The 26,874-nt window shown below is 41.9% G+C and overlaps 1 protein-coding gene across 1 annotated transcript in view; it reads left to right on the top strand.

The window, feature by feature from the left end:
• The window catches only part of SHANK1 (SH3 and multiple ankyrin repeat domains 1), a 677,277-nt gene that overhangs the window by 411,684 nt on the left and 238,719 nt on the right, over positions 1 to 26,874 (top strand). The window contains exons 9-13 of the mRNA XM_073570818.1: positions 10,353 to 10,430; positions 13,935 to 14,001; positions 14,810 to 15,092; positions 17,731 to 17,894; positions 22,729 to 22,842. Coding sequence (XP_073426919.1) covers positions 10,353 to 10,430; positions 13,935 to 14,001; positions 14,810 to 15,092; positions 17,731 to 17,894; positions 22,729 to 22,842 — 706 coding nt within the window. The remainder of the gene's footprint in view (positions 1 to 10,352; positions 10,431 to 13,934; positions 14,002 to 14,809; positions 15,093 to 17,730; positions 17,895 to 22,728; positions 22,843 to 26,874) is intronic.

Below are 26,874 nucleotides of genomic sequence, written 5' to 3'. Positions count from 1 at the left end.
TCAGAACAGGTCATCAATCAGCAGAAATGTTTCCTGGATTTCTGTGGAGCAGACAAGAAGACGGTCCATCCATGTGTATAAAACACAGCGCTCTATGTACAATCCCTGTCACCGAACAGGGTGCCCCCCACAGACCAGCACACTGCTCTCCTGAAATACTCTGTGCTGCTGTCACCCTGCTCCTTCCACCATATATCAGGCCCTGTCGCCTCGCGTTCACACATCGCCAGGACAGGATCTGAGGAGAGAAATGGGGTCTTCGGTCACCGAGGATGGCAGGCAGCAAGGATTCTGGGAGCAGGGTGACAGCAGCACAGAGTATTTCAGGAGAGCAGTGCGCTGGTCTATGGGGGGCACAGAGGGAGATATATGGGGGAGGAGCAGGGAGACAGCAGCACAGAAATCCATGAAACATTTCTGCTGATTGATGGCCTGTTCTGATCCACACTTTGCATGCAAAGACCCCATTCCCCTCCTCAGATTCTGTCCTGGCGATGTGTGAAAGCGAGGCGACAGGCGCAGTCTGGGGTGACGCTGGGAAGCAGGATGGGGGGAAATGTAGCCATACAGTAACGATAAAAATGAGACCCCTCTCTTCAGCTGCCTCACCAGCCCTCCCCTGACTGCACCTATTACCCCTGACCCGTGTGCAGGTGCTCAGCCAGAACCACCCTAGAATGGGTCCCCTTTTAGCAGATCACAAATAATACTGCCATATACTTCACACACAATGCCGCCATATAGATCATACACAATACCACCATGTAGATCACACATAAAACCAGCAGGGTGACAGCAGCACAGAGTATTTCAGGAGAGCAGTATCACACTGCAGAGAATTAGATACACGGCTCAGCAGACAGTATCACACAGGAGAGGATTAGATAAACGGTTCAGCAGTCAGTATCACACAGGGGAGGATTAGATACACGGCTCAGCAGACAGTATCACACAGGATAGGATTAGATACACGGTTCAGCAGTCAGTATCACACAGGAGAGGATTAGATACACGGCTCAGCAGGCAGTATCACAGGAGACAGTATTACAGATATGCCCACACTGGTGAAACTTCCAGCCCCCCCCCAATTATACACTAGACTATGGGCTGTATATGTCACTGTCACTATAAAAGCAAAGGTGTCAGATAACCAGAGATCACTGGGGCTGTGTGTGAGTGAGGAGGCGGAGACAGAGCAGGAGGACAGTGGAGCAGGAAGCACGGTGCAGAAAGTCGAGCTCAGCCGATAGCACTGGGCTACAGTAAAATGGCACCCAGCCACACCTACAGCAGTGAATGGTGCAGCCCACAGGGGCGTGCCCAGTTCTCTGCTAATGAGGCTGCATGGTGGGGTCGGGAGCCGACCGCAGTCTCCTATGTCCAGGGACGGCCATATTTGCAGACTGTATGAGTCCTCCACAGATCTGCAAATCAAGATGTCAGCGCCCAGTGGCTACATTAAAACATTATTACTAGAGTTGAGCGACTTTGGTCGGATCGGGTTTCGTGAAACCCGAATGAAACAAAATAAGTTTCAGATGAAACTTGTCCGACTAGAGCAAAACAAAGTCTGAGTTTCGTCCGACTTTTATTTCCCATTAACTTGCATTGGGGTCGGGTTTCGGACGAAACTCCCACTTTGTTTTGCTCTAGTCGGACGAGTTTCATCTGAAACTTATTTTGTTTCATTCGGGTTTCACGTAACCCGATCCGACCAAAGTCGCTCAACTCTAATTATTACAAACAAACCATAAATCCTAGTTAGTACAACATTTGCTTTAACAACATGTTTTGTTACTTACTCTTTTTTTGCAAATTATATAAAATTGCGGCAGCTTCCCTTTAAGGTTGGTTTTTGCCCCGGTGGCCATTAGGATTATTGCACTGTGGTGTCGTTTTTTCTAAGTTTACCTCCGGTGGTGGTGAGCGTCATTGCACTCTAGTTTCTTTAGTTAAGTGCACATGATTATTATGCAGGTGTGATTGCTGGCTCTGCTATAAAAGAGTCACAGGTGTTGCAATCAGTGTTGGTGATAGTGTTCATTTCAACCATCCTTGGTGGAGGAAGGAGCTGGAGAGCGTTCCTTGCAGCACTGTCTTAGCCTGGTGTGAAAGGAGTCATATGGGATTTCCTTGTAGCTCTGACAGAGCTTGGTGGCAGCGATTCAGGAGGAGAGCTGCATGCTGGTGGTGGACTCTGTTGCCAGGAGCAAGTGCAACAGAGTAAAGCTAAGTGGTGTCTCCCTGTTTGTGTTTTTCCTTAGTGTGTATTAGTACAGCTGTGGGGCCAGTGCCTACGCCACCCAGTTACCTAGCAAGGGATAGGTGTAGGATGTGCTAGGGCAACAGGTTCCTGATCGGCTCCCGGTGCGGAACCGGCATAGGGAACGTTAGGAGCGTTAGGGACACTGACTCAGGGGAGTGCAGGAGGTCTCCACGTCCCCTTTCCCTATTGCAGGGCCCACCGTTATAACTGTTTCACTTCCCTTTGTCTTGTTGTTTTAGTTACCGGCCTGCGAGCTGTGTCACACAGGACAGTATCACGTGCCGCGTCCTGTTGTTCTAGTTACCGGCCTGCTGGTCGCGTCACACAGGACGGGTCCACGTGACACCAGCATGCTCAGTTTTGAGGCACCACAATGAGATATCAAGCATAAAAAATGGGAAGTTGCACAATGCACTAAAGAACGAGAACCTGCCGAAGAATCACAGTGCCCTCTGCTGGCCATGGCAAAGATTGCTGTGATTAGTGAACCATTTCCATGTTAAAACCTTTTTTTTCCTGTGCATCGCGTAATAGGTATGTCATATGTCTTAAAAAAATTGGTTAGAACATGTAGACAGAACTGGGACATGTGAATGGGGCCAAGGGACATGTCCCTGTAATCGGCTTACTGTGTGGCATTGCAATTCCCCAAATGCAGTATAATTTGTGCTCCATATTTGTATTATTTTTGGATATATTAGCAGTATCATTTACACACTCTATAGAAAATACTATATGCATGTCCGCGGGGTGCATAATCTTGGGGGAGCATGACTGCCAGATCACCTTTAATAAAGTTAATGAGCTGTTAGCATATCAGGGCATCTTCCTGATTTTCGCCTAATGTCCCATTGCCCAGGGTCATCAGGGGATATTTACACTTAGAAGGAAGGGGTGCTGCATCTTTCTTGGATTTCCATCACCTAAGAGTCAAGAGCAGAGAGTTTTTGTACCGTTTGGCTTCTGTGTTCATGAAAAATTTTGAAATACTATATAAATTATATGGCAGCTTTAAAAGGAACATGTCAGGACAATTTTACAAATCAAAAATATGGATTGTAGAACTGAAGGGTCGCATGATCCGAGGGGTTCTATCCTAAACACCAGTGAAACTGGTTCCTCCTTATGTATGGTAGTGATCTCCTTAGGCATCTCCATCTATAGCTGCATGTTGATAGATGATAATAATAATCTTTATATAGCGCCAACATATTCCGCAGCGCTTTAAAGTTTAACAGTTTCAGACACAAGTCATAAGTAACAATGTTAACAATACAGTAATTAAAGCAAAATGAGACGACCCTGCTTTTGAGAGCTTACAATCTACAATGTGGTGGGAGAGATACAAAGTACAGGTGTGTATTAGGCTACTTTCACACATCAGGTTTTCGGCGTCAGGCGCGATCCGGCGTCGTGCCGGAACGCCGGATCCGGCAAATGTTTTGTAAAACCGGATGTGACGGATCCGGTTTTCTGCCGGATCCGTCTTTTTCTTGACAGACAAAACCGGATCCGTCTCATCCGGTTCATCCGTTTTTCTATCCGTTTTTCGACGGATTACGCCGGATCCGGTTTTTAAAATTGACCCTTGTGGCTACTGAGCATGCTCAGACCAAAAAAACCGGATCCGGCCACCGGATCCGGCTTTCGCCGGATCCGGCGCATTGCGGCGCTCATAGGCTTCCATTGTGTGAAAAAGCCGGACGCGCCGGATCCGGCGTGTCCGGCTTTTTCGCCGGAGACAAAAAACGTTACAGTAGACGTTTTTTCCAGACGCCGGATCCGGACACATTGCCGGATCCGGCGAAAACCGGATGAAACGCATGGCCATCCAGCGCGATCCGGCGCAAATGCAAGTCAATGGGGGGGAAACCGGATCCGGCATTGCATTTCGCCGGATCCGGTTTCTGTCAAAAGCGCCGGATCGCGCCTGAAGGCGAAAACCTGATGTGTGAAAGAGGCCTAACAATGGTGTATTTACAAAGAGGATTGGGGCAGCTCAGGAGAATTTTCGGAGTCGGGAGTGGGAGGTACGGATTATTGCAGAGGTTAGTCGAAAGTCGTTTGCAGAGCGCAGTTGTCGGCTAGGCCGATAGACAGAAATGAGGGTGGAGATGTAATGGGGTGCCGCACTTTGGAGAGCTTTGTGGGTGAGAACAAGTACTTTGAATTGGATCCTATAATGAATGGGCAGCCAGTGTAAGGACTGGCGAAGAGCGGACGTGTCTGAGTACTGATTAGCCATGTGGACGATCCTGGCTGCTGCATTAAGGATGGACTGAAGAGAGGAAAGTCGAGTGAGGGCGAGGCCAATAATAGAGCGTTACAGTAGTCCAGGCGGGAGTGGATCAGGGCGACAGTGAAAAGCGCTGCAGAATATGTTGGCGCTATATAAATAAAGATTATTATTATTATTATGACTCACAGTCAGCGTCGGACTGGAACACCTTGGGCCCACCAGAGAAAATCATTCTTGGGGCCCACTATGTAGCTGCATAGAGTTAAATACCAGACCACCAATTGTGCGGTAAAACACGCTAATATCCGGGTATAATATAAGGTTGTACATGTCTTAATTATGTAGCAGGAGTTGGGGTAGCCCCCTCATAGAATATAAAGCAGCCCCCTCATAGAATATAATGTAGACCCCTCATAGAATATAATGCAGCCTCCTCATAGAATATAATGCAGCCATCTCATAGAATATAATACTGCCCCCCTCATAGGGTATAATGCACCCCCTCATAGGGTATAATGCACCCCCTCATAGGGTATAATACTGCCCCCCTCATAGGGTATAATACTGCCCCCCTCATAGGGTATAATGCACCCCCTCATAGGGTATAATGCACCCCCTCATAGGGTATAATACTGACCCCTCATAGGGTATAATACTGCCCCCCTCATAGGGAATAATGCACCCCCTCATAGGGAATAATGGATATAGAGATAGATATAGAGATAATAGCTAGATATAGAGATATGTATAGAGATAGATAGATATAGAGTTAGAAAGATAGATAGATATAAAGAGAGATATAGAGATAGATAGAGATAGATGGATAGATAGATATAGATAATAGAGATAATAGATAGATATAATAGATAGATATAGAGATAGATATAGAGATAGATGGATAGATCAATAGATAGATAGATAAAGAGAGAGAGATAGAGATAGATAGATAATGAGATATAGAGATAGATATAGAGATATAGTGTTAGATAGAAAGATAGATATAGAGATAGATAGATAGATAGATAGATAGATATAGAGATAGATATGGATATAGAGATAACAGATAGATATAGAGATAGATAGATATAGAGATAGATAGATATAGAGATAGATAGATATAGAGATAATATATAGATAGATAGATATAGAGATAATATATAGATAGCTATAGAGAGAGAGATATAGAGATAGATATAGAGAGAAACAGATATAGATATAGAGATAGATAGGTAGATAGATATAGAGATAATAGATAGATATAGAGATATATAGATATAAAGATAGATAGAGATAGAGAGAGCGGTAGATAGAGAGATAGATATAGAGAGAGATAGATACAGAGATCGATAAATAGATAGAGAGATAGATATAGATAATAGATAGAGATAGATAGATAAAGATAGATAATAAATATAGAGATAACAGATAGATATAGAGATAGAGTAAGATAGAAAGATATAGAGATAGGTAGATATAGATAATAGAGATAGCTAGATAGATAGACATAATAGATAGATATAGATATAGATAGATATAGACATAGATAGAAAGATAGATATAGAGATAGATGTAGAGATAGAAAGATAGATATAGAGATAGAGCGATAGATAGATAGAGATAGATATAGATAATATATAGAGATAAATAGATAGAGAAAGATAGATAGATATAGAGATAGATATAGAGATAGCAAGATAGATAGATATACAGAGAGATAGATATAGAGATAGAGATAAATAGATAGATATAGAGATAGATATAGAGAGAAATAGATAGATATAGAGATAATAGATATATATAGAGATAGATAGATATAGATATAGAGAGAGATAGATACAGAGAAAAGATATAGAGATAAATAGATAGAGAAAGATAGATAGATATATAGATATAGAGATAGAGCGATAGATAGATATACAGAGAGATAGAGATATATAGATAGATAGCTATAGAGAGAGATATAGAGATAGATATAGAGAGAAATAGATATAGATATAGATAGATAGATAGAGATAGATATATAGATATAGATATAAAGATAGATATAGAGATAGATATAGAGATAGAGCGATAGATAGCGAGAGATATAGATATAGAGATAGATACAGAGAAAAGATATAGAGATAGATAACGGATAGATAAATAGATAGGTATAGAGATAGATATATATATATAGATATTAGATAGAGATATATATAGATAAAGATAGATAGATAATAAATATAGAGATAATAGATATAGAGATAGATAGAGTAAGATAGATAGATATAGAGATAGATAGACATAATAGATAGATATAGAGATATATAGAAAGATATAGCGATAGATAGATAGATATAGAGATAGATGTAGAGATAGAAAGATAGATATAAAGATAGAGCGATAGATAGAGATAGATAATAGATAGAGATAGAAAGAGAGATAGATATAAGAGAGATAGAGAGAGAGATATATAGAGAGATAGATAGAGAGAGCGAGAGAGATATAAAAAACAAAACAAAACACAATACTCACCTCTCCTCCTCGCTCCCACGCTGATCCCGGCTTCAGTGTCAGGAGCTGCCCCCTCTGCCAGACACACAGCGGGTGCGCGATGTAGTGACGTCATCGCGCACTGGCTGTGAGCCAGGAGCAGAGAGGACTGAGGGCGGCGCCGGCCCTGATTTACAGCTGTAGTCTGCAGAGCGGCTTACTGGGCTGGGGGCGGGGCCTCTGGGGGTGGAGACCTGAAATGAGATTCACTGCTTCGCAGTGAATATTCATTTCTCTTTAGCAGCGGGGACAGGGGCTCCTGCCTCCTGACACCCGCTGCTGCTCCGCTGGCAGGGGCCCCCATAGCAGCTGCATGGTGTGCGACACACCACTGGCTGGGGGCCCCTGGAGCAGCGGGGGCCCTAGGCAACTGCTGGCCCTGTATGCCAGCAGGTGCCAGGGCCCACCAGATGCCAGGGCCCACCGGAGAATCCACCGGTTCTCCGGTGGGCCAGTCCGACGCTGCTCACAGTTGCCATTAAGTCAACCTCAAATCGTAACTCAGAACTCAGAAGGAGGATCAGATTGAGTAATTGGAAGATGACGATGAGGCCACTGATCCAACCTAACACGGTGGCATGCCTAGCGATCACAGCAGTGTAGAGAGGGATGGATCCATAGCAAGAAAACAGGCAAGAAGAGGTAGTGGTTTGACCAGAGGTAGAACCCCGTCAACTGTTCCACAGAGCCCCCCCGAACACTCAGTTGTGATAAGGAAGAAGCCAGTTAACTATATGGAAATAAACTTTACTTTACTATAGAAATTAATGGAAATTATGTACAATCGATAGCAGGTACATAACTTGTCCATTGTATCTTCTGTTTGCCCTTAAGGCTCATACATAGTGGTTACAGGTGGTGACATGGATCTTACAAGAAGCATTTCAGTTATACAGCATAGTTGCCTTGAGCGCTCCATTCCAACTACCGGTATGTTCCTTTTGAACCCAGTTCGCATCAGGGCTTCATAGTGTCCTGCCCTGGCAAGCCCAGTATTTCTTCAGTCACAAACACTTCCAGGTCTGCCCTACACAAAACCTCTTTCCCCCTCTTGTCCTTTGCTGTCTCAGGGTCCCTACTAAGCTACGGCAATAACTCCTGGAAATTTAGCTCTGTACCACCGAAGCTGACGTCGCCTTTCTGTTTTTCCATCCTGTTCTCCATCCTGACTTTCCAACCATATTCAAATCCAACAACCACATTTCGATCCAGTTTCAGGCTTGCTAGTTCTTTCTCCTTCCTTTCTTTCACACACACCTGTCACACTTCCTGACTGGCTCACTCCATTTACTACATTAAAGTCTCTAGAACTTACTAGCAAGCTCCTCTTTTTGCTCTCAAACCTCATCTCAGCTGCAGGGCTTGGTGAACTGTTAACCCCTGTTAACCCCTTTTTTCACCCTGCAAGTGCATTGGGGGTGTTTTGATTCATCTGTATGGACAAGGCTCCAATGCACTTTAACTCTGTCCAGTTTAGAACAATATTTCCAATAAATGAGCCGGTGGAGACACAAACTATGCAAAATGTAGACCTGGTTTCACAAAGTTCTTGGCATCCTTGGCATAGTCTTGTGCTCACACTGATATCATGTTACTGCCAGCCGATCATTAGTGGACTTGGCAAAGTATTAGAAGAGTTCAGTGACATGAAGTTGACAAGTCTCTGCTTCCTGCCACGTAATGAACACCTGCTTATTGTGAGAATCGACTCGGGCGTCAGAACTTGGATCTGCGAGGTGAGTAAAGACTGGTGGAGTTTGAGTGTTTGGAGAAAGCTTTCTTTGAACTTTTTCCAGGTTTTGCTGGACCATAAAGGAATCTGAAAAGTAAAGATAGAGTTCAATGTTTGTATAAAATGAAAAACAAACAAACAAAAGGTTTGAAAATTTAAAAATCACAGCGCCGCTTTTTGGCCAAAGGCTGCGTTTGGTATTGCAGCTCAGGCTAATTTCATTCATTGAACTTCCGAGATGCCAAAATGTTGATATTTTGGTCCGTAAAAAAAACATACCATAAGTAGAAAACTTAGGCTGCTTCTCCAGCTTGTAAACTATTCCATGACTGTTTATATTTTTTTGAAAGGAGAGAATTCTCTTTCACCCTTTCATGACATCTCATTCATGGAGGTGAATGCCAGTAACCAACAGCTGCCTCTAAAAGCAGTGACTGGAGCTAGCTGATGGACTGCCATGCACTCACTGAAGACCTCTGTTGCCTCCATGTCTGTACTCCTACCAAAGTTGGACCATGGCATGGCTTCAGAGGAGATAATTTTAGTACATACGGAAGTACCGAATCTTTCAGAGAATCGACGATTCAACAAAACCAAAGAAATTAGCTGCACTATAAGCTGATATATACGCATAGTGTAAGTTCACTTTCTCACTGTGGCCATTTCCCAGACAAAACCCAAGAAAAAAAAGTAAAATGACCTTATACCATATAGCAAGTAAATAGTAATAGTACATGTAAATGAAATTGGGTACTTAGTTAACGCTATTTTGATAAAAAAAATATAAAAGCCATCCCACCACGACAAGGTGACCCCATTTGAGACCATCCAGATGGGTCACCTAGTTGCTGCAGGATGGTTTTTATCCTTTTTTTAATCAAAATAACAATATCTAAGTACCCTATGTTCATGTACTATTACTATTTACTTATCTACTTGCCGTAGGGTATATGCTCATTTAATGTTTTGTTTTTTTTTCTTTGGTTTCATAGATGGTTCAAGTCTACTATGGAACGGAAAAAAAGTCATAAAAAGCATTTTTTTAAAAAAACATAAAAAGTAAAAAAAAATCATAAATGTTTGTATCACCCCCCTTTTTCCCGACATTTTATAAAAATTCAGTACTGTGCTCCTTGCAATAATAAAATAAATATTATAAATGCCATAAAGGAAGTAAATAATAAATCAATAAAAATAATCAAAGCGCCAGAATTGCTGCTTTTTAGTCGCTGCGCCTCCTCAAAAAAATGCAATAAATTACTTCAAAATCATAGCAATAAAAAATACAGTGTTCCTTCATTACATATTTGCAGAGGTCATTGTAAGGGTGTCAAAAATTTTGCATCAGGTCATATATTCACTTCCATGCTTCGCCCTTACTAAACCCTTGGTCGGCTAAGACCCCATATTGTTTTCAACCTTATTTTAATTTATCCATTTAATTCCCCTTTGTCTTGCTCTGACAGCTGCTATTTACCCCATCATTAATCATCATGTTTGCACCTGTGAAGAAAGGGGATAATGATGTTGGTTGTGCTTTCCTCAAACTGATTGACTTGTCACTCTTCTCTCTTGCCCTCCAGGAGAGCTGTGCTCGAATATTGCTATACCGAGGGTCGAGCAAAGATATAAAGAACCACAGTGGACAGACCCCTTTCCAGGTTTGGAATCCACACATTTACTATTATTTCTTCTTTTCTTATTCTTTCTTAAAGGGATTGTCTCACCAACAACATATGATTGTTGGGTTTCCTACCAATTCTGTAAATAGGGGTCCCAAATCCCCTGTGTGAATAAAGCTATCATGCACACGCATGACCACCACTCTATTCACTGTATATGGTAGTCACATGTGCACTGCTACTCTTGTAGACTTATAGAAGTGAATTGATAGATGGTCATGTATGAGCACTAACAATTAGTGATGAGCGAGCGTGCTTGGATAAGGTGTTATCTGAGCATGCTCGGGTGCTAACCGAGTGTCTTCAGCTTGCTTGAAAAATATGTTCGAGTCCCCGCGGCTGCATGACTCATGGCTGTTCGACAGCAGTAACACATGCAGGGATTGTCTAACAAACAGTGATCCAAGTTGTAACGTTTCTCCTTGCGGAGAGTGACATGTTAAGCATGTCGAAATGAGGAGACTTAAAGCCGCAATGCTCCTCTTGGAAATATGCAAATAGTCTCTTCAGAGAGCAAGTGGACTAGAACTCTAGTGCCACCTATTGGAAGTAACAATCCTAAAAGTCAATGTCGACCCTTTAACGAACCTTACCACATGTATTAGGATAAAAGCCAAACCAGAATCTCAATTTGCAGACACTGTGTTTTGAGATACTGCCTCTTGTCAGTGCAGTGCAAAGTGTGAGATCTCGTTTGGCTGTGTGAGAAGCGTCTGACCATGATCCAAGTAGTAACCTCTCTCCTTGCGGAGAGTGACAAGTTAAGCATGCTGAGATGAGGAGACTTAAAGCCGAAATGCTCCTCTGGGAAAGATCACGGTCAGGCACCTCTCACACAGCCAAACTAGATATTACACTTTGCACTGACAAGAGGCAGTATCCCAAAACACAGTGTCTGCAAATTGAGATTCTGGTTTGGCTTTTATCCTAAGTCATGTGGCAAGGTTCGTTAAAGGGTCGACATTGACTTTTAGGATTGCTACTTTCAATAGGTGGCACTAGAGTTCTAGTCCTCTTCCTCTCTGAAGAGACTATTTGCATATATCTAACAAACAGGAAATCCTGGCATGTGTTGCGGCTGTTGAACAGCCGCGAGACATGCCGAGACTCAAGCATATTTTTTCAGCATGCCGAAGACACTCAGCACCCGAGCATGCGCCAAGGACAATGCTTTTTCCCAGCACGTTCGCGCATCATTACTAATGATCCATTCACACATGGGTCACAGGACCTCGTTCTTGGGAGCCATAGGCGTTCCAGTGGACAGACAAAAAGTGATCATACATTGTCCCCTTTTCTGTTGGCCAAGTGTTAGAGGGTGCTGAGGTTGTGCTCACTCTTGAGGCTTGGGGCCTGAGGAAGTCCAATGGCCCTTATGCCACATAAAGGGGCAACAATATTGTCATTGGTAAATAGCTGTTGATGGGTCCTTTGCAAATTTTATATTGGGACCACCCAAAATCTCATTCCTCTCACATCACATGGTCCAAGGAGAAATTCTGGAGATGTCTTTAGGTCTTCTGTCCTTGCCTGTCTGTGACATATAGTTAACTGTCTTTGAGCATGCTTCTTCTGCCTCTGCCCCTTTTCCTAGTCAACCCTGCATTAACACAGAAGCTGCTGCTGGGCAGTGAAAGTGTATTTCTTTTAAATTCTAGTACTGCTGGGACTTGTTTCCCTCTAGCCGATTCCCTCTAACTCTTTGTTAAAGCCATGAGCAGGGATTCTCCCGATTTACACCTCCAGTCCCTGGCTGCCAGTTATAAGTTATGCTTAACCCGGTTCATTCTCTTACACACAGCTCTAATTCTGTCTGTTTTAACTCTATCCCTGACCTAAGCTTGCATTTGACTACCCAACTTGATTTGTCCCTCACTTTGACCTCCTAGATAAGATAGTGAAGGCCAACATAAGGACCTAGGTAATAGAGAGGTTTAGGCAAAAGCTGTCCGTGGAAGACTTATGAAGAGTTGTCAGCTTTCCATGCACAACGCACTGTTACAATAAATGCTGTGGTCGCTGATGGATTTAATTGGCAGCAAAAACAATGAGCAAGTGCAAGGGTCTGAGCTACTTTTACAAAGACCAAATTGTGGTGGTTAGACAATTAGGTGAGAGCATCTACAAAATGTCAGGTCTTGTGGTGTCTTCCTGGTATGCTCTGGTTGGTAACTACCAAAACTGGTCCAAGGAAGTGAAACATATGAATCGAGTACATATGCAGCACTTACGTGGGGAAGAGATGGCACCGGGATGCTCTATGGGGAGAAGACAAGCCTGCCGAAGTCTTATCATGTTCTGGGTAATTTTCTGCTGGGAAACTTTGGGTCTTGGCCTCATGTGAATGTGACATGTATCACTTACCTAAACATTGTACGGACCAGCCATCCCAATTCATGGCAATGGGAATCTCTATTGGCAGTGCCCACTTTAAGAAAGATAATGGTTTTTCGAAAATGGTCTTAGGAACATGATAAAGACTTCAAGGTGATAACATTTCTCCAAATTCTCCACATCCAAATCTGATTGATCATCTGTGAGATGTGCTGGAAAACAAGTTCAATCAATGGAGGAAGAACAGAGCAAAATTCCATGACTCAAGGTGGTTATATTGCTGACCCTACTGATTCCCTAAAAGAAAGAGTTGTCAATCTCTGAGGTGCATCCAAGGATATTTTTATGGAGACTTCTGCCTATTAATGGTGGAAACTGTTGAGTGTCAGAAGAATTTGGGCACATTACAGAAAACTTCAGGTTCTTCATATGGGGATGCATCTGAGGTCTTCGGTGGTAGACTTCTATCAATGACATATCTACCGGATAGAAGTAATTAATTGGTGTGGACCATCCAGTTGAAAAAAATCCATAAGATCACACCTCTAAACCCTGCAAGTTTGGCAAGGAGGGTAGTCCAGGCTTGGAAATCTCTTTCCTTCCAGGACCACCAGTTATCCAAGTACAATATTCTTGGCTGCGGCTACAACATTTAATGCAATGCAAGCTAGAGACTTGGTGAGGAGTGTTGGAGTAAAGCTAATTTCCTGCAGGAGACCTTGCTGACTACAAGATTAATTACATTCTTCAGAATTAGAGGCTCCCTCCACTTAATCATTCGGACCCTGTCTGTGTAGCTAATCAACAAAAAGTACAGTAGATTGGCACCCGCTGATTAACATTCACCTTCCATGTGCAATGCAAACAGTGGACTTTTGTGTATATTTATTTTTCATTTCCTCTTCCTCGCCCCCCCCGGCTGTACTGTTTAGAAATATTTGTCACAATTCGATGCACATTTGATCTCTTTCGGAGTAGCTATCGCTATGTCAGAAGATTTGCAAATGGTCATTAGCGCGCTTTCTTATCTGCATTGCAATTTCTTAATGTTTATGTGTCGCTTTCTGCTCCCATCTTTCTGTCTTCAGCCGAAACCTTTCCTTTTATGTAAAATTGGTATCTCATTTCCATTTCTATTTGTTCTAACAGGTAGCTGTTATTTCAGGAAATTTTGAATTAGGGGAGCTGATCAAGAGCCATCGAGATACAGATGTTGGTGAGTGACAAATGGAGATATTTCAACAATCTCAGTGTAATTTCAACAAACTTTACAGGCAAATATAAGAAACTTTATCAGGGGGAATTATGCTTCTTTCCCCACTTATATGAGCCACTTCTGATTTTCTCTTATCTCCTGAACTAATTTTACTCTTAAAAACAGCTCCAAATGAAATTAACTGCCAGATCACTGAGGGATCAGATTACAGTAGCCTCTTAAAGTCTTTGTAGAGGGGAGAGAAGAGCAGAGAGACAAAGACAGATCATGCTGCATCTTTCTAGTAAGCGTTTCTCACCCTAGCACTGGATTCAAAGCTACACTGCTAAGTACTTCTTTATAATGTCCACCATGGTGCTGCTGTTGCTTCTGAACATGTGTTACAAAGAGAGAGGAGAGCAGGACTCCGTCATATCTGTGTGTTCTGTGAGTAGGAGACATCATAGCAACAAGTCTCGACCTACTGCTCAGAGACAAATGAAAAGTAGAGAAAGAGCCTACCGATGGGAAAAGTCTTGTAATGGCCATAAATAATATTATTCCTCACACCCATGGCTATTCTAAAACATCCCCTTTGTAGATAGACTTTAAGATTTTTCAAGTGCCTTCTTGATAGCTTTGTACATGTACAACAATGATTCTCATAATTTCTGCATTGAACATGCACTGTTCTCCCTCTTGTAGCTTCCTCATATTTTCACGTTGGGCGAGTGTCAAATATTATTCAATTTTTTTTCATCATAGGCTCAAATTTTCACTTGAATTTTTAGAAATGATGCTAATTGCATAATTTTATTTTACTTTTTAGTGCCCTTCCAAGAATCTCCTTCCTATGCCGTCCATCGTAGAGAAGGAGGAAAAGCTCTTTCTGTTCCCCATGTCCTTTTACGTGCCAATAGTGACAACAGCTTATCACTGCCCGACTGGATGGTCTTCTCTGCTTCCACTGCCAATACTGTCACTCTGCAGGGACAAAAGTCCTCAGGGGGAACTCTGAGAAGCTCCAGTAGCCCACGGGGGGCTCGAAGTCGATCACCTTCACGGGGACGCCATACAGAGGAGTCCAAGAAACAACAACGGGGACGGCCCAGGTACCAACCAAGATATTCGCCCACACCCCTCCAGTGTTGGGTAGCACAGATCCAGGAGCTTATGCTTCTACACTACCATAATATGATTTATAATGGGCACAGAATACCTCACTAAATCCATACAAATCAAGACATTGCCATACTTACCAACATCCTAGTAGGCAAAATCAAGGCACTTAAGCCAATGGTACCAAAATGCCCAGGAACTCCCATAATAAGCAGCATGGGGAACAAGGCAAAATCATTTCCTATACTCATGTCCCTTTTTTCAGAAGCCCCTCCACAACTTTTCTACATCCCCGCCACCCCTGCCTCCTTATTGACCCTTTCCATCAAAGAAACTTTCCAGAAGTGTAGAGATGCAGATGCCTAGTTATCTAGGAGGTTTCGCCCTTTTTGTTTTGCTGGATGAGTTTCGCAAGTATTGCTTTTTCTGAGGTTACAAGCAGAGGTGTAGCTAGAAGCTCCTAGAACCCCAATTACACAACTTTTAAAAGGGCCCCCATTTACAATTTAAAATACTGATTTTTTTATTATGAGGCGGCAGGACAAAGTTGTAGCTAGGTCATCTTTCATCTGGGGCAAAGGTTTTGTTAACTGCCATAGCCCTGTGTCTGATTACCCTTGATTGTGGCTTGATGGCATAACCTTATCACCTGCTCCATCAAAGAAACCTAGAAGTGTAGAAATCTGCTTCGTTATCCAGGAGGTTTCACCCTTTTTTTTCCTGGATGAGTTTCGTACGGATTGCTTTATCTGGTAGCCCACCAACCCCAACTTCATCTCTTTCTTGAGAACAGAGTCCAAGTGTTGACAGCCATTCCTGAAGCATCTACAGTTCCTCTCGTGTTTGCGAAAACTCTACTTGGTCTTTGTAGTAGTATTTGTTCTCTATCTAGCAACAAAATAGGGTCTCCAAGCAGAAATCCCTTTAAAATTTAAAGATCTTGGCTCATTTCTATAATACCTTTTGAAATGAAGCCTGATAGGCTAGGTAAGAAGGTTGTGGTTTCAAAAACCCTTGAGGATTCGATCTGATCTTCCCAAGATCTATCAGGTCTTGGGAAGTTGACTTTGTAGTACTAGGATGCGGTAGCAGGTTCATCACTGGGCTTGTTAGCTGCTCCATACTCTGGCCCATAAAATGCCCCCAATAACGAGGACCCGATAAATGTATCCAATCGCAACATTTGCTGGTGGAAAGTTTTCGATAATTTTTGGATATTTAGTGAGAAGATCCCAATAATGAAGCATAATATGGCTTCTGTAGCTTGAGAATACCTGGCAGCCTCACTGACTCAATCCGCAGTCATCCGAGGTAAGAGACATTGCAGAACGTGACTGTGGTTTGTGGCCAAAGTCAGAGCTCGAAACAGCACAAAGGAAAACCCAGCTTGTAGTGGAGCCCGTCTAACAAGGCTTTTTTGGTGAAGTTTGCGGTCACCTATCGGCCCTTTAGCTTCTTAGGCTTCATTTGCACAGAACCAATAAGTCACCATGCACATTGTCAAGTAAGGGTTGGCCCATCTAGTTTTTGGTAGAAAGCCCTGAGTTGGATCGATGTGGCCACCTCCTGCCATAATCTCTGCAATCCTGTAGAGATCGAAACGTGAGATTGAGACAGATGACTTGGGGTGTGTTCACACATTGCATGTTTGCCATGTGAATGAGATTTCTGAAATCTTATTTTTTTCTTGCAGATTTAAACTTCAAAGCTTTTTTTTCTAAATCCACATTATGTCAATGCTTTCAGTGTTTTTGCAGCAATTTTCACTCTTTCAGATGAATGGCAAAAACACGCATTAAAAAGCACATAAAACACAGCAAAAACGAGGCAACAACACATATTTTACACAGCGTTTTTTTCTGCCAACATTATTTTTTGTACAGCAGAAAAATCTGCTGCAAATATTAAACACGTGAACATACTCTTAGGGTATGTTCACACATCGTTGTTTTGTAGATTTTTTTTTCAGCTGGTGTCAGGAAAAACGGTGCATTTTTGCACTATTTTTACTTGCGTTTTTCCCCATTCATTAGAATGCGTGAAAAACGCTGCAAAAATTGACAGTTGACATTATGCAGATTTCAAAAATCAAATTTCGAAAAAGCGTCAGGAAAAAATCATCAGGTGAGCATATGAAATTTTGTAAATCTCACTTTGCCGATACTGTAAAACGCATCATTTTTATCAAGAAAAAAAATGCATAAAAAAAAAAAAACGCAGAACGCGACGTTAAAGTTAAGCAGACATTTCTGTACCAAAAATGTGTCCCTTGGCAGGAAAAATGCCAAGTAAAATACATGCATATTTGTGATTTTTTTTTTTTGGCGTATGTTTTTGTTGTGTTTTTTTTTTCCTCATTCATTTGAGTGGGTAAAAAATGAAATCTCAACTGGTGCTGTGAAAAAGCTGTGCGGCAAAAATGAAACGTGTGAACAAGCCCTTAGCATTTCCGAGTTTCTGGTGTACCAAGACTGACATCCAGGTTACCCAGAAAGTTCTTCTAAAATTTTCTAATATCTCTGTTTGTCATTATGCAAATTCTTTATTGTAAAGTAAAAAAAAAAAAAATCAACCCTAAAAATACCCAAATTCTTGATTCTCTCTCATCATGCACTTTTCTCCTTCTTCTAGTTCTAGTGGTTCTACCAAGGAAGCCCCTACTGGTGGGACTGTGAATAACCGCATGAAACGCAAACTGTATTCAGCAGTGCCGGGACGCACCTTCGTGGTCACCAAACCTTACCAATCCCAGGGTGAAGGAGAAATCTCGCTTAGCAAAGGAGAAAAGGTCAAAGGTAAAAGTTTGTGCTTTATATTTTGGTTTATCTATGTTCTGATCTTTGAGGAAAAACCAGACTACCTGGGTTAGGATCAACCATGTCTTTAAAGGGGTTTTTCATCTGTGAATAGAGCCATTCCTAATCGAGGTTGGTTGGCTAGAGCTTGTAAAAGCAAGCAATTTTGCAATTTGCTGCTTGTTAAAATTTGCAGCCGTTCTTTATATATTAACACTTTTGTTTACAACTCGTTGCCTTGGAGACCGACCACCTCTGCTAGACAGCAGAACATGCGCAGAGCTTACACATTCTTTTCCTTTCAGCTTGTAAGCGCTGTTTCAAAGCTGGCCAGGATCTCTGGAGCGCGCTGTTACCTTCCGCACAGTGTTTACAAGTTAAACAGGAGAGATGGTCGGTCTCCTAAGCAACGAGCTGTAAACAAAAGAAAATAAAAATGTTAACATCTCAAAAACGTCTACAAATTTTAACAAGCAGTAAATTGCAAAAGTGCTTGTATTTACAAGCTCTATCCGGCAATATCATCTGGACAATGGGAATAAACATTTAAAGGGGTTTTCCCACAAGCAAAGTACATTTAAATTAATAGATCATGGAATAAAATTAAGTTTCTCAATTGGATATGTTTAAATAAAATGTTTCAGTGCTGAGATAATCTTATAAATGTGCCCCTGCTGTGTGCTATGGTATGGTCATGTCTGACCATACAGGGGCGTGGTCTGATCATACCACATCTCCTGGGCAGGGAAGGACGCAAAATACAATGTATAGATGGGACAGCACAATACTGCAAATAATTCTTCTTGTGAGGCAAAATATTTCCCAGCCTGTTTTTAAGCAATGCTTTAACTGAATGAAAGAATCCTTTGTGACCCCCTGATGTAATGTCTGTATACTCTTTTGCTTCCTCCCCTGCCCTGGAGCTGTGGTATGATCGAACCATGTTTCTGTATGGTCAGACACGACCATGACACAGTACACAGTAGGGGCACATTTATAAGATTATCTCAGCACAGGAACATTATTTTTAAACACATCCAAGTGTGTAAATTATTATAATTATAAGATCTATTGATTAAAATGTTGATTAAAATGAACTTTGTTCATGGGAAAACCCCTTTAAGCATCTTCTACACAGCCTGAATTGTTGGACAGGTAACATGATCCTATAACCAGACCTAAACTTGCTTCGTAAAGCCATGTTGCACTTTACCCCATAAGGCTGTGTACACACACGTAGTATTTGCAGCAGAATAATCTGCTGCAATAATCAGAGTGCCGAAGTGAAAAATGCTGCACAGATGATTTTTCATGCTTTTTTGATGGGTGAAAAACTCTACAAAAACTCTGTTTTTGACATCTAATTCACTTTGCCGGTATTGTAAAATGCATGGAAAAGTGCTTGAAAAAGGCAGTGTGTGAACAAGGCCTAAGAAGGGGAACGTTCACATTTTTTTTTCCATTTTATGGAACAGAAAAATTGAATAAGGCTGGAGTCACACACAACCATTAAAAAATCGGTCCCATTTTAACGGTACGAAATCGCACAAAGAATTCTTGGCCAGATATCCGTCTGTCATCCCATTTTCCGGCAAGGAACCAATTTTAATCGCATCTAAGCATCAAATTGACATCCAATGCCAATGCCTGATGCTCTTTCCTGTAGACCTGGAGAAGTTGTGCGATTTAATCGCAAGTCACACGTTTGGTGCGTTTTCCATGCGTTTTTTTATCGCATCCATAGACTTGCATTGGGGAATCCGATCCGAAAATCGGTGACAATCGCAGCATGCTGCGATTGTCTCGGTCCGAGGATCGGATGCGATAAAAAATCGCATGATGTGAGCTGCCCCATAGAATAGCATGGGTTCGAATGCAATGCGATTTTTTATCGCATTGCATTCGACCGTTTTAATCGCTAGTGTGACCCCGGCCTTAATGTCAAAAATGGATTTCTAGCATCTAGACGGACCCCATATGAATCATTGCAGCCCCTCCACAGATTTGGTCAATTCCAAAAAAACGGAACAGACAAGCGGAATGTCAAAAGTCAAGTGTGAACACAGCTTTACCATTACTCCGTTACTTTTCCACTTCTGGTCCTGCAGTGCAATAAATTCAACCTTCATCTGGCAGCGCGCGTCAGGGTTCACATCAGGTGTGCATCCTATTTGCTTTGTACATTAGCACAGGCGACAGTGCAGTGACAGAGGCAGAGAAGTATAGTACAATATTAAAAAATATCATGAGACAACAAATGTCAGATAATGCCAAAGGTGGAGTAAGGTGAGGCTTGTAACTGGCGCCGAATTACAAATCCTATAATGATTCTCCAAGCCGCCATCATTGCTAAATTGTGACTTCATTTATCTTATGTACTAACACTGCCACCTGGTGGCAAATAGTTTAACACTCTCCCAAATTACAGGTTTTTTTTACAGCAGTAAGGCTGGTTTCACATTAGCGCTTTTGTGCACAGCGCATCGTGCGCATGCGCACTGCGCACCTATGTTTAACATGACATGCGCATGGTCTTGCGCACACTTGCGTTTTCATGCGCATGCGGTTTTTTGTCTTTCGCACCAGGCGCGCCAGACGCAACATGTTGCATTTTTTGGTGCGCCCTGTCTCGGCAAAAAAACGCTTGCGCATGGAATGCGCAAAAAAACACATTGAAGTCTATGGTAACGCATGCGTGTGCATGGTCTTGCGCACGCTTGCATTTTTTTGCGCATGCGTTTTTGAGTTAAACAAGTCTAGAATGTTCTCTAGACAATGGAAAAAATGTCACACCTAAAAACGCATGTGCATAAAAAACGCAAACGCATGCAAAAACGCATGTAAAACGCAAGCAACGCTGCATTTTTTTGACGCATCAGCGTGCGCATGGCGTTAAAAAACGCGCGTTTGCTTTACGTTTTTCTTTGTGTTTTTTATGCGCCCGATGCGCTGCGCAAAAAAACGCTAATGTGAAACTAGCCTAAGGCTAGTTTCACACTAGCACTTTTGAGCGCAGCAACGGCCTGCGCACGGCCGCCGCTAAGCCCCGCCCCCTGCCGCGCCTCCGCCAGTAGCTCTGCCTACCGGCGCATGACGCTGCATGCGTCCTGCATCCCCTATCTTTATCTTATCACTGGGGCGCAAGCCGTGCGCAGTATGCGTTTGGCGGCGCATGCGTCCTTTTGACGGTGCGCCGACCTGCGCCAAATGCAACCTGCTGCCGTTTGGTTGCGCTCGGCGCACCGTCAAAAAGGCGCATGCGCCGCCAAACGCATACTGCGCACGGCCTGCGCCCCCAGTGATAAAGATGCAGGACGCTTGCAGCGTCATGCGCAGGTAGGCGGAACTACCGGTGGAGGCGCGACAGGGGGCGGGGCTTAGCGGCGGCCGTGCGCAAGCCGTCGCTGCGCTCAAAAGCGCTAGTGTGAAACTAGCCTAAGACGCAAAAGAGGCACAACTACAAGAGATCACTTACATTTTTCAGGCTTGATATTTTTTTTTTAACTAGATAAAATATTATTATTGTGATATTCTCTTCTTTCTTTCTTCCTTCTTTTACTTTTTTTTTCTCTCATAATTTTAAATGATTATTTGTGATAATTATATTTTCAGTTTAATTTTATCATATTATTATTATATTGGTAGTGCTTCCTTACATCTACATTACTGGATTATTTACTATTATAATTTCCATTGTTCTTTTACTATCATTGGGAATGTGTTTTATTTTTTACTATTATTATATCGCTATTTCATTAGAGTAATATTTACTATTATAATTAGTTTTTTACTAATATGAATTCATAATTGTGTTATTATTATTATTTTCTAAATATTAGATGACTTGCTATTGTAATTAGTTTATTTTTACTATTACAGATGTGTTTTATTTTTTACTATTACTATGTTGTTATATTAGATTCATATTTTTAATTATTTTTTAATTGCAGCTTTTACTAGTGATTTTTGTTTACTATTATGTTGCTAGTATCAGATTAAAATTTACTATTGGAATTTTTTTTACTAATATCATTGCATATTGTTATCATTATTAGTATATCCCTATATTAGATTATTTACTATTAAAGTTAAAATGTTACTAGTATTATTGAATCATATTATTATTATTTATTTTTATTGTTGATATTATTATTGCTATATTCGTATATTAGGTGATTTACCATTGTAATTAGTTTTTTTACTATTATTGATGGTGTGTTTTTTTTATATTACTGTATTGCTATAATATTAGACTAATATTTACTCTTGTATATGTATTGTTTTTATTACTATTATTAATAATTCTTGTTTACCGTTATTATATTGCTATTTTATTAGATTAATATTTACTCTTATATATTTATTTTTTATTTTTGTTATTAGTGATTGTTGTTTTCTGTTATTACATTGCTATATTAGATTCATATTTACTATTCTAAATAGTTTTTGATGTTTATTGTTAGATTATTATGTACTGTTTACATTGTTATTATTATTGCTACAATAACAACACTAATAGTATTAGTAATAATATTTTTTATTATTCTTATATAATAGTGTGATGACTAATATTTTAGCCCTGAGCCCCCCACCTGATATTCGCTCTGGTCACTTTCCCAGTACTCCCCTCGCTGAGTCTCGTCCAATTACTATTTGTTTTTCATTCTCTTTTCTATCTTTTCTTTTCTTTTGTATTTCTTGTTCTGTTTTTTCCTCCTATTTTTTTCTGTGACTTTGGATGAGAACCTCAGGACTGCCATGTTGGTTGCCACTTACTATATATTTTTTTTCGCTATACATTTCGCATTTACAAGGAACGTTGTGTTTTTCTCAGTTCTGAGTGTGGGAGAAGGTGGATTCTGGGAAGGAAACGCCAGAGGTCGCACCGGCTGGTTCCCTTCAGACTGCGTGGAAGAAATCCCTACTAAACCGCAGGAAGGAAAACAAGGTACGGTAGTGGCGAGTTCTTCTCCACAGGATGGTTTTCAGAAAAAACATCTGCATTTTTCTTTTACTTTATTATTGTATTTTATTCATCAAGAACCTATAAAAAAATCTTAACCAGATACATGAGAAGTTCCCAGTTTGATAGAGCAATGGAGAGACACAGTGATGGAGAGCAAAAAGCAGCAGTATAAATGGAAGGCAATGTAAAGATTATGGACAAACAACATTGTGGAGAGACACAATGATTGACATTCAATCTCTGACAATGTCATTTAAGTGTAGCAGTTGGGAAGGCCAGCTCCAAGTTTCAGATTTTATTCCTGTGAGTGTCTCTCTCAGTAATATAGGCTGGATGTGAGCTCTGTGCGTCTCTCCCAGTAATATAGTCTGGATGTGAGCTTATGTGTACCTCTGCTTGTAACCTAGGCTGAATTTAAGCTTTTTGTGTCTCTCCCAGTAATATAGGCTGGATGTGAGTTTTGTGTATCAATCCCAGTAATACTGTCTGGATGTGAGGTCTGTGTGTCTCCCAGTAATATAGGCTGGATGTGAGCTTTATGTGTCTTTCCCAGTAATATAGGTTGGATATGAGCTCTGTGTGTCTCTCCCAGTAATATAGGCTGAGTTTTATGTATATCTCACAGTAATACAGGCTGGATGTGAGCTCCAGGTTTCTCCTAATAATATAGGCTGGATGTGAGCTTTGTTTTTCTTTGCTAGTAATAAAGGCTGAATTTGAGCTTTGTGTGACTCTCCCAGTAATACAGTCTGGATGTGAGGTCTGTGTGTCTCCCAGTAATATAGGCTGGATGTGAGCTTTGTGTGTCTCTCCTAGCAATATAGGCTGGATGTGAGTTTTATGCATCTCTCTCAGTAATATAGGCTGGATCTGAGCTTTATGTATCTCTCCCAGTAATATAGGCTGGATATGAGCTTTGTGTGTCACTCCCTGTAATATAGGCTGAATGTGAGCTTTGTGTGTCTCTCCCAGTAATATAGGCTGGATATGATCTTTGTGTGTCTCTCCCAGTAATATAGGTTGGATGTGACCTCAGTATGTCTCTCCCAGTAATATAGGTTGGATATGAGCTCTATGTGTCTCTCCCTGTAATATAGGCTTAATGTGAGCTTTGTGTGTCTCTCCCAGTAATATAGGTTGAATATGAGCTCTGTGCGTCTCTCCCAGTAATATAGACTGAATATGAGCTTTGTGTATCTCTACCAATAATATAGGCTGAATGTAAGTTTTATATGTCTCTCCCAATAATATAATCAAAACTGGAAATTACTGCACTTCTGTGGATGGTGGCCAAGTAGGATCCTATCCCATGTTAATCTTGTAGAAAACTTGACACTCAGGTAAATGTTGTAAGCAAATAATTTTATTGTGTGCAGGTGTAGCAGGGAGGACCGGGCTGCCAGAGCTGCTGAAGCGCTGGGTCCGGAACTGCTGGGGCCGAACCTCCTGTTCTTGGGGGGGACGAGATTGCAGCCGGAGCGATCTAGTATCCAGGGTGAAAGAGGCGTGGCCAGTCAGTGTGAGGTAAAATGGGTGGTGTACAGGTACGGACTGGGGCTGAAATTCAGCCCTGGCATTTGAAATCACACAGGCCCATGCTGTCCTCCCAAGCACTAGATTGGATTATCCTGGATGGAGGAAAGCAAGATTTACTACAAGACCAATATTTCTAATGATACCCGAGGCCTGCTGGGTTAAGTGACTTTGTGCTCTGTTAGAACTCTTAACAGTAGGGGTGTCTTGAGAACACCGATTCTGTTAACAACTTAGCAGACAAGGCAGCCCACAACTAGACAGGCCCTTCTGGCATTTGCCAGAATTGCTAGATGGCCAGTCCAGCCCTGGTTGTGTAGCAACCGAAGCGGTCTTCCCGCCACAACGCTGATGAGGTACAGACCGCAAACGCTGAGAGGGGAGTGACAGGCTGTAGCATGAAGAGAAAGGGAGGCATAGTGAGGGACTCACCGAAACCGGCTGGTATGCAGGGGAGTGTGCGACTAACGGAGCATCACAGCTCTGACATCCAGAGAAGCGAACATCGGGCAGAGCATTGCAGCACAGTCCTTCAGGTGACGATGGTTGCTCAAAGAGACATGCGCCAAGAGGAATCCTGCAGAGAGCTCTATTCTTTTGCTCCGCAGTTATATGGACTAGGGGCTCAGTGGGCAAAACCGGAGACCACCGACTGCCGCCAGAAGTAGGACCGTGTGCTGGGCAAGGACGTTGGCAGACACCACACTGACCAGCGCCAGCATCCTGCTACTCACGGGTCGTTTTGACATGCCCGCTGACCGCACGGTAGCGCAATTTTCCAGTGCGGTCGGCAGGCGCATCAAAACTACGCATCCGCATACATCCGCATGTCCTGCGTACCCAATGTTAAAGATAGGTACGCAGGACACATGCACAAGTAGGCGGACCTAAACGGAAGGAGTGCCGATGTGGGCGGAGCTTCAGGGAGGAAGTACGCAGCCATCCGCAGAGCCCCGGTACGCAAGTGTGAAACCAGTCTTAGTTAAACAACCGTTTATTCAGTTTATTTTTGTACCCTTTTACCTTGCTATCTCCCTGCAATGTGTTCCCTACTGTTGATTAAGTAAATATAGTTAACCCCTGCTCTGCAGAATTTGTGTTACTGCATCCCAGCACCTGCTTATTACACAGGCAATCCAAAAAGGTCTCCCAATAATACAGGTTGTATGTGAGCTTTATGTGTCTCTCCGAGTAATATAGGCTGAATGTGAGCTTTGTGTGTCTCTCCCAGTAATACAAGCTAGATGTGAGCTTTGTGTGTCTTTCCCAGTAATATACTCTGGATGTGAGCTTTATGTCTCTCCCAGTAATATATGCTGGATGTGAGCTTTGTGTACCTCTCTCAGTAATATAGGCTGGAAGTGAACTTTGGGTGCCTCTCCTAGTAATATAAGCTGGATGTGAGTGTTATGTGTCTCTCCCACTAATATAGGCCGGATGTGAGCTTTTTGTGCCTCTGCTTGTAATCTAGGCTGAATTTGAGCTTTTTGTGTCTCTCCCAGTAATATAGGCTGGATGTGAGTTTTGTGTATCTCTCACAGTAATACAGGCTGGATGTGAGGTCTGTGTGTCTCCCAGTAATATAGGCTGGATTTGAGCTTTGTGTATCTCTCCCAGTAGTATAGGCTGGATGTGAGTTTTATGCGTCTCTCTGAGTAATATATACTGGAGGTGAGCTTTATGTGTCTCTCCCAGTAATATAGGCTGGATGTGAGCTTTATGTGTCTCTCCCAGTAATATATACTGGAGGTGAGCTTTATGTGTCTCTCCCAGTAATATAGGCTGGATATGAGCTTTGTGTGTCTCTCCCAGTAATATAGGCTGAATGTGAGCTTTATATGTCTCCCAATAATATAATCAAAATTGGTAATTACGGCCCTTCTGTGAATGGTGCCCAAGTAGGATCCTATCCGATGTTAATCTTGTAGAAAAATTGACACTCAGGTAAATGTTGTAAGCAAATAATTTTATTGTGTGCAGGGAATCCAAAAACATCCAAAAGGTCTCCCAATAATACAGACTGTATGTGAGCTTTATGTGTCTCTCCGAGAAATATAGGCTGAATGTGAGATTTGTGTGTCTCTACCAGTAATATAAGCTAGATGTGAGCTTTGTGTGTCTTTCCCAGTACCATTCTCTGGATGTGAGCTTTATGTGTCTCTCCCAGTAATATGGGCTACATGTGAGCTTTATGTGTATCTCTCAGTAATGTAGGCTGGATGTGAAATTTGTGTGTCTTTCACAGAAATATACTCTGGATGTAAGGTTTATGTGTCCCTCCCAGTAATATAGGCTAGATGTGAGCTTTATGTGTCTCTTTCAGTAATATAGGATGGATGTGAGTTTTATTTATCTCTCCCAGTATACAGGCTGGATGTGAGCTTTGTGTGTCTCTCCCAGTAATATAAGATGGACGTGAGCTTTATGTGTCTCTCAACATAATATAGGCTGGATGTGAGCTTTCTGTGTATCTCCCAGTAA

The sequence above is a fragment of the Dendrobates tinctorius genome, unplaced genomic scaffold (genome assembly GCF_039654945.1).
Source record: "Dendrobates tinctorius isolate UK_male_01 unplaced genomic scaffold, ASM3965494v1 ptg000028l, whole genome shotgun sequence".
NCBI lineage: Eukaryota > Metazoa > Chordata > Amphibia > Anura > Dendrobatidae > Dendrobates > Dendrobates tinctorius.
Note: the sequence above shows the minus strand (reverse complement) of the source record. Positions and strands in the feature narration are given on the sequence as shown.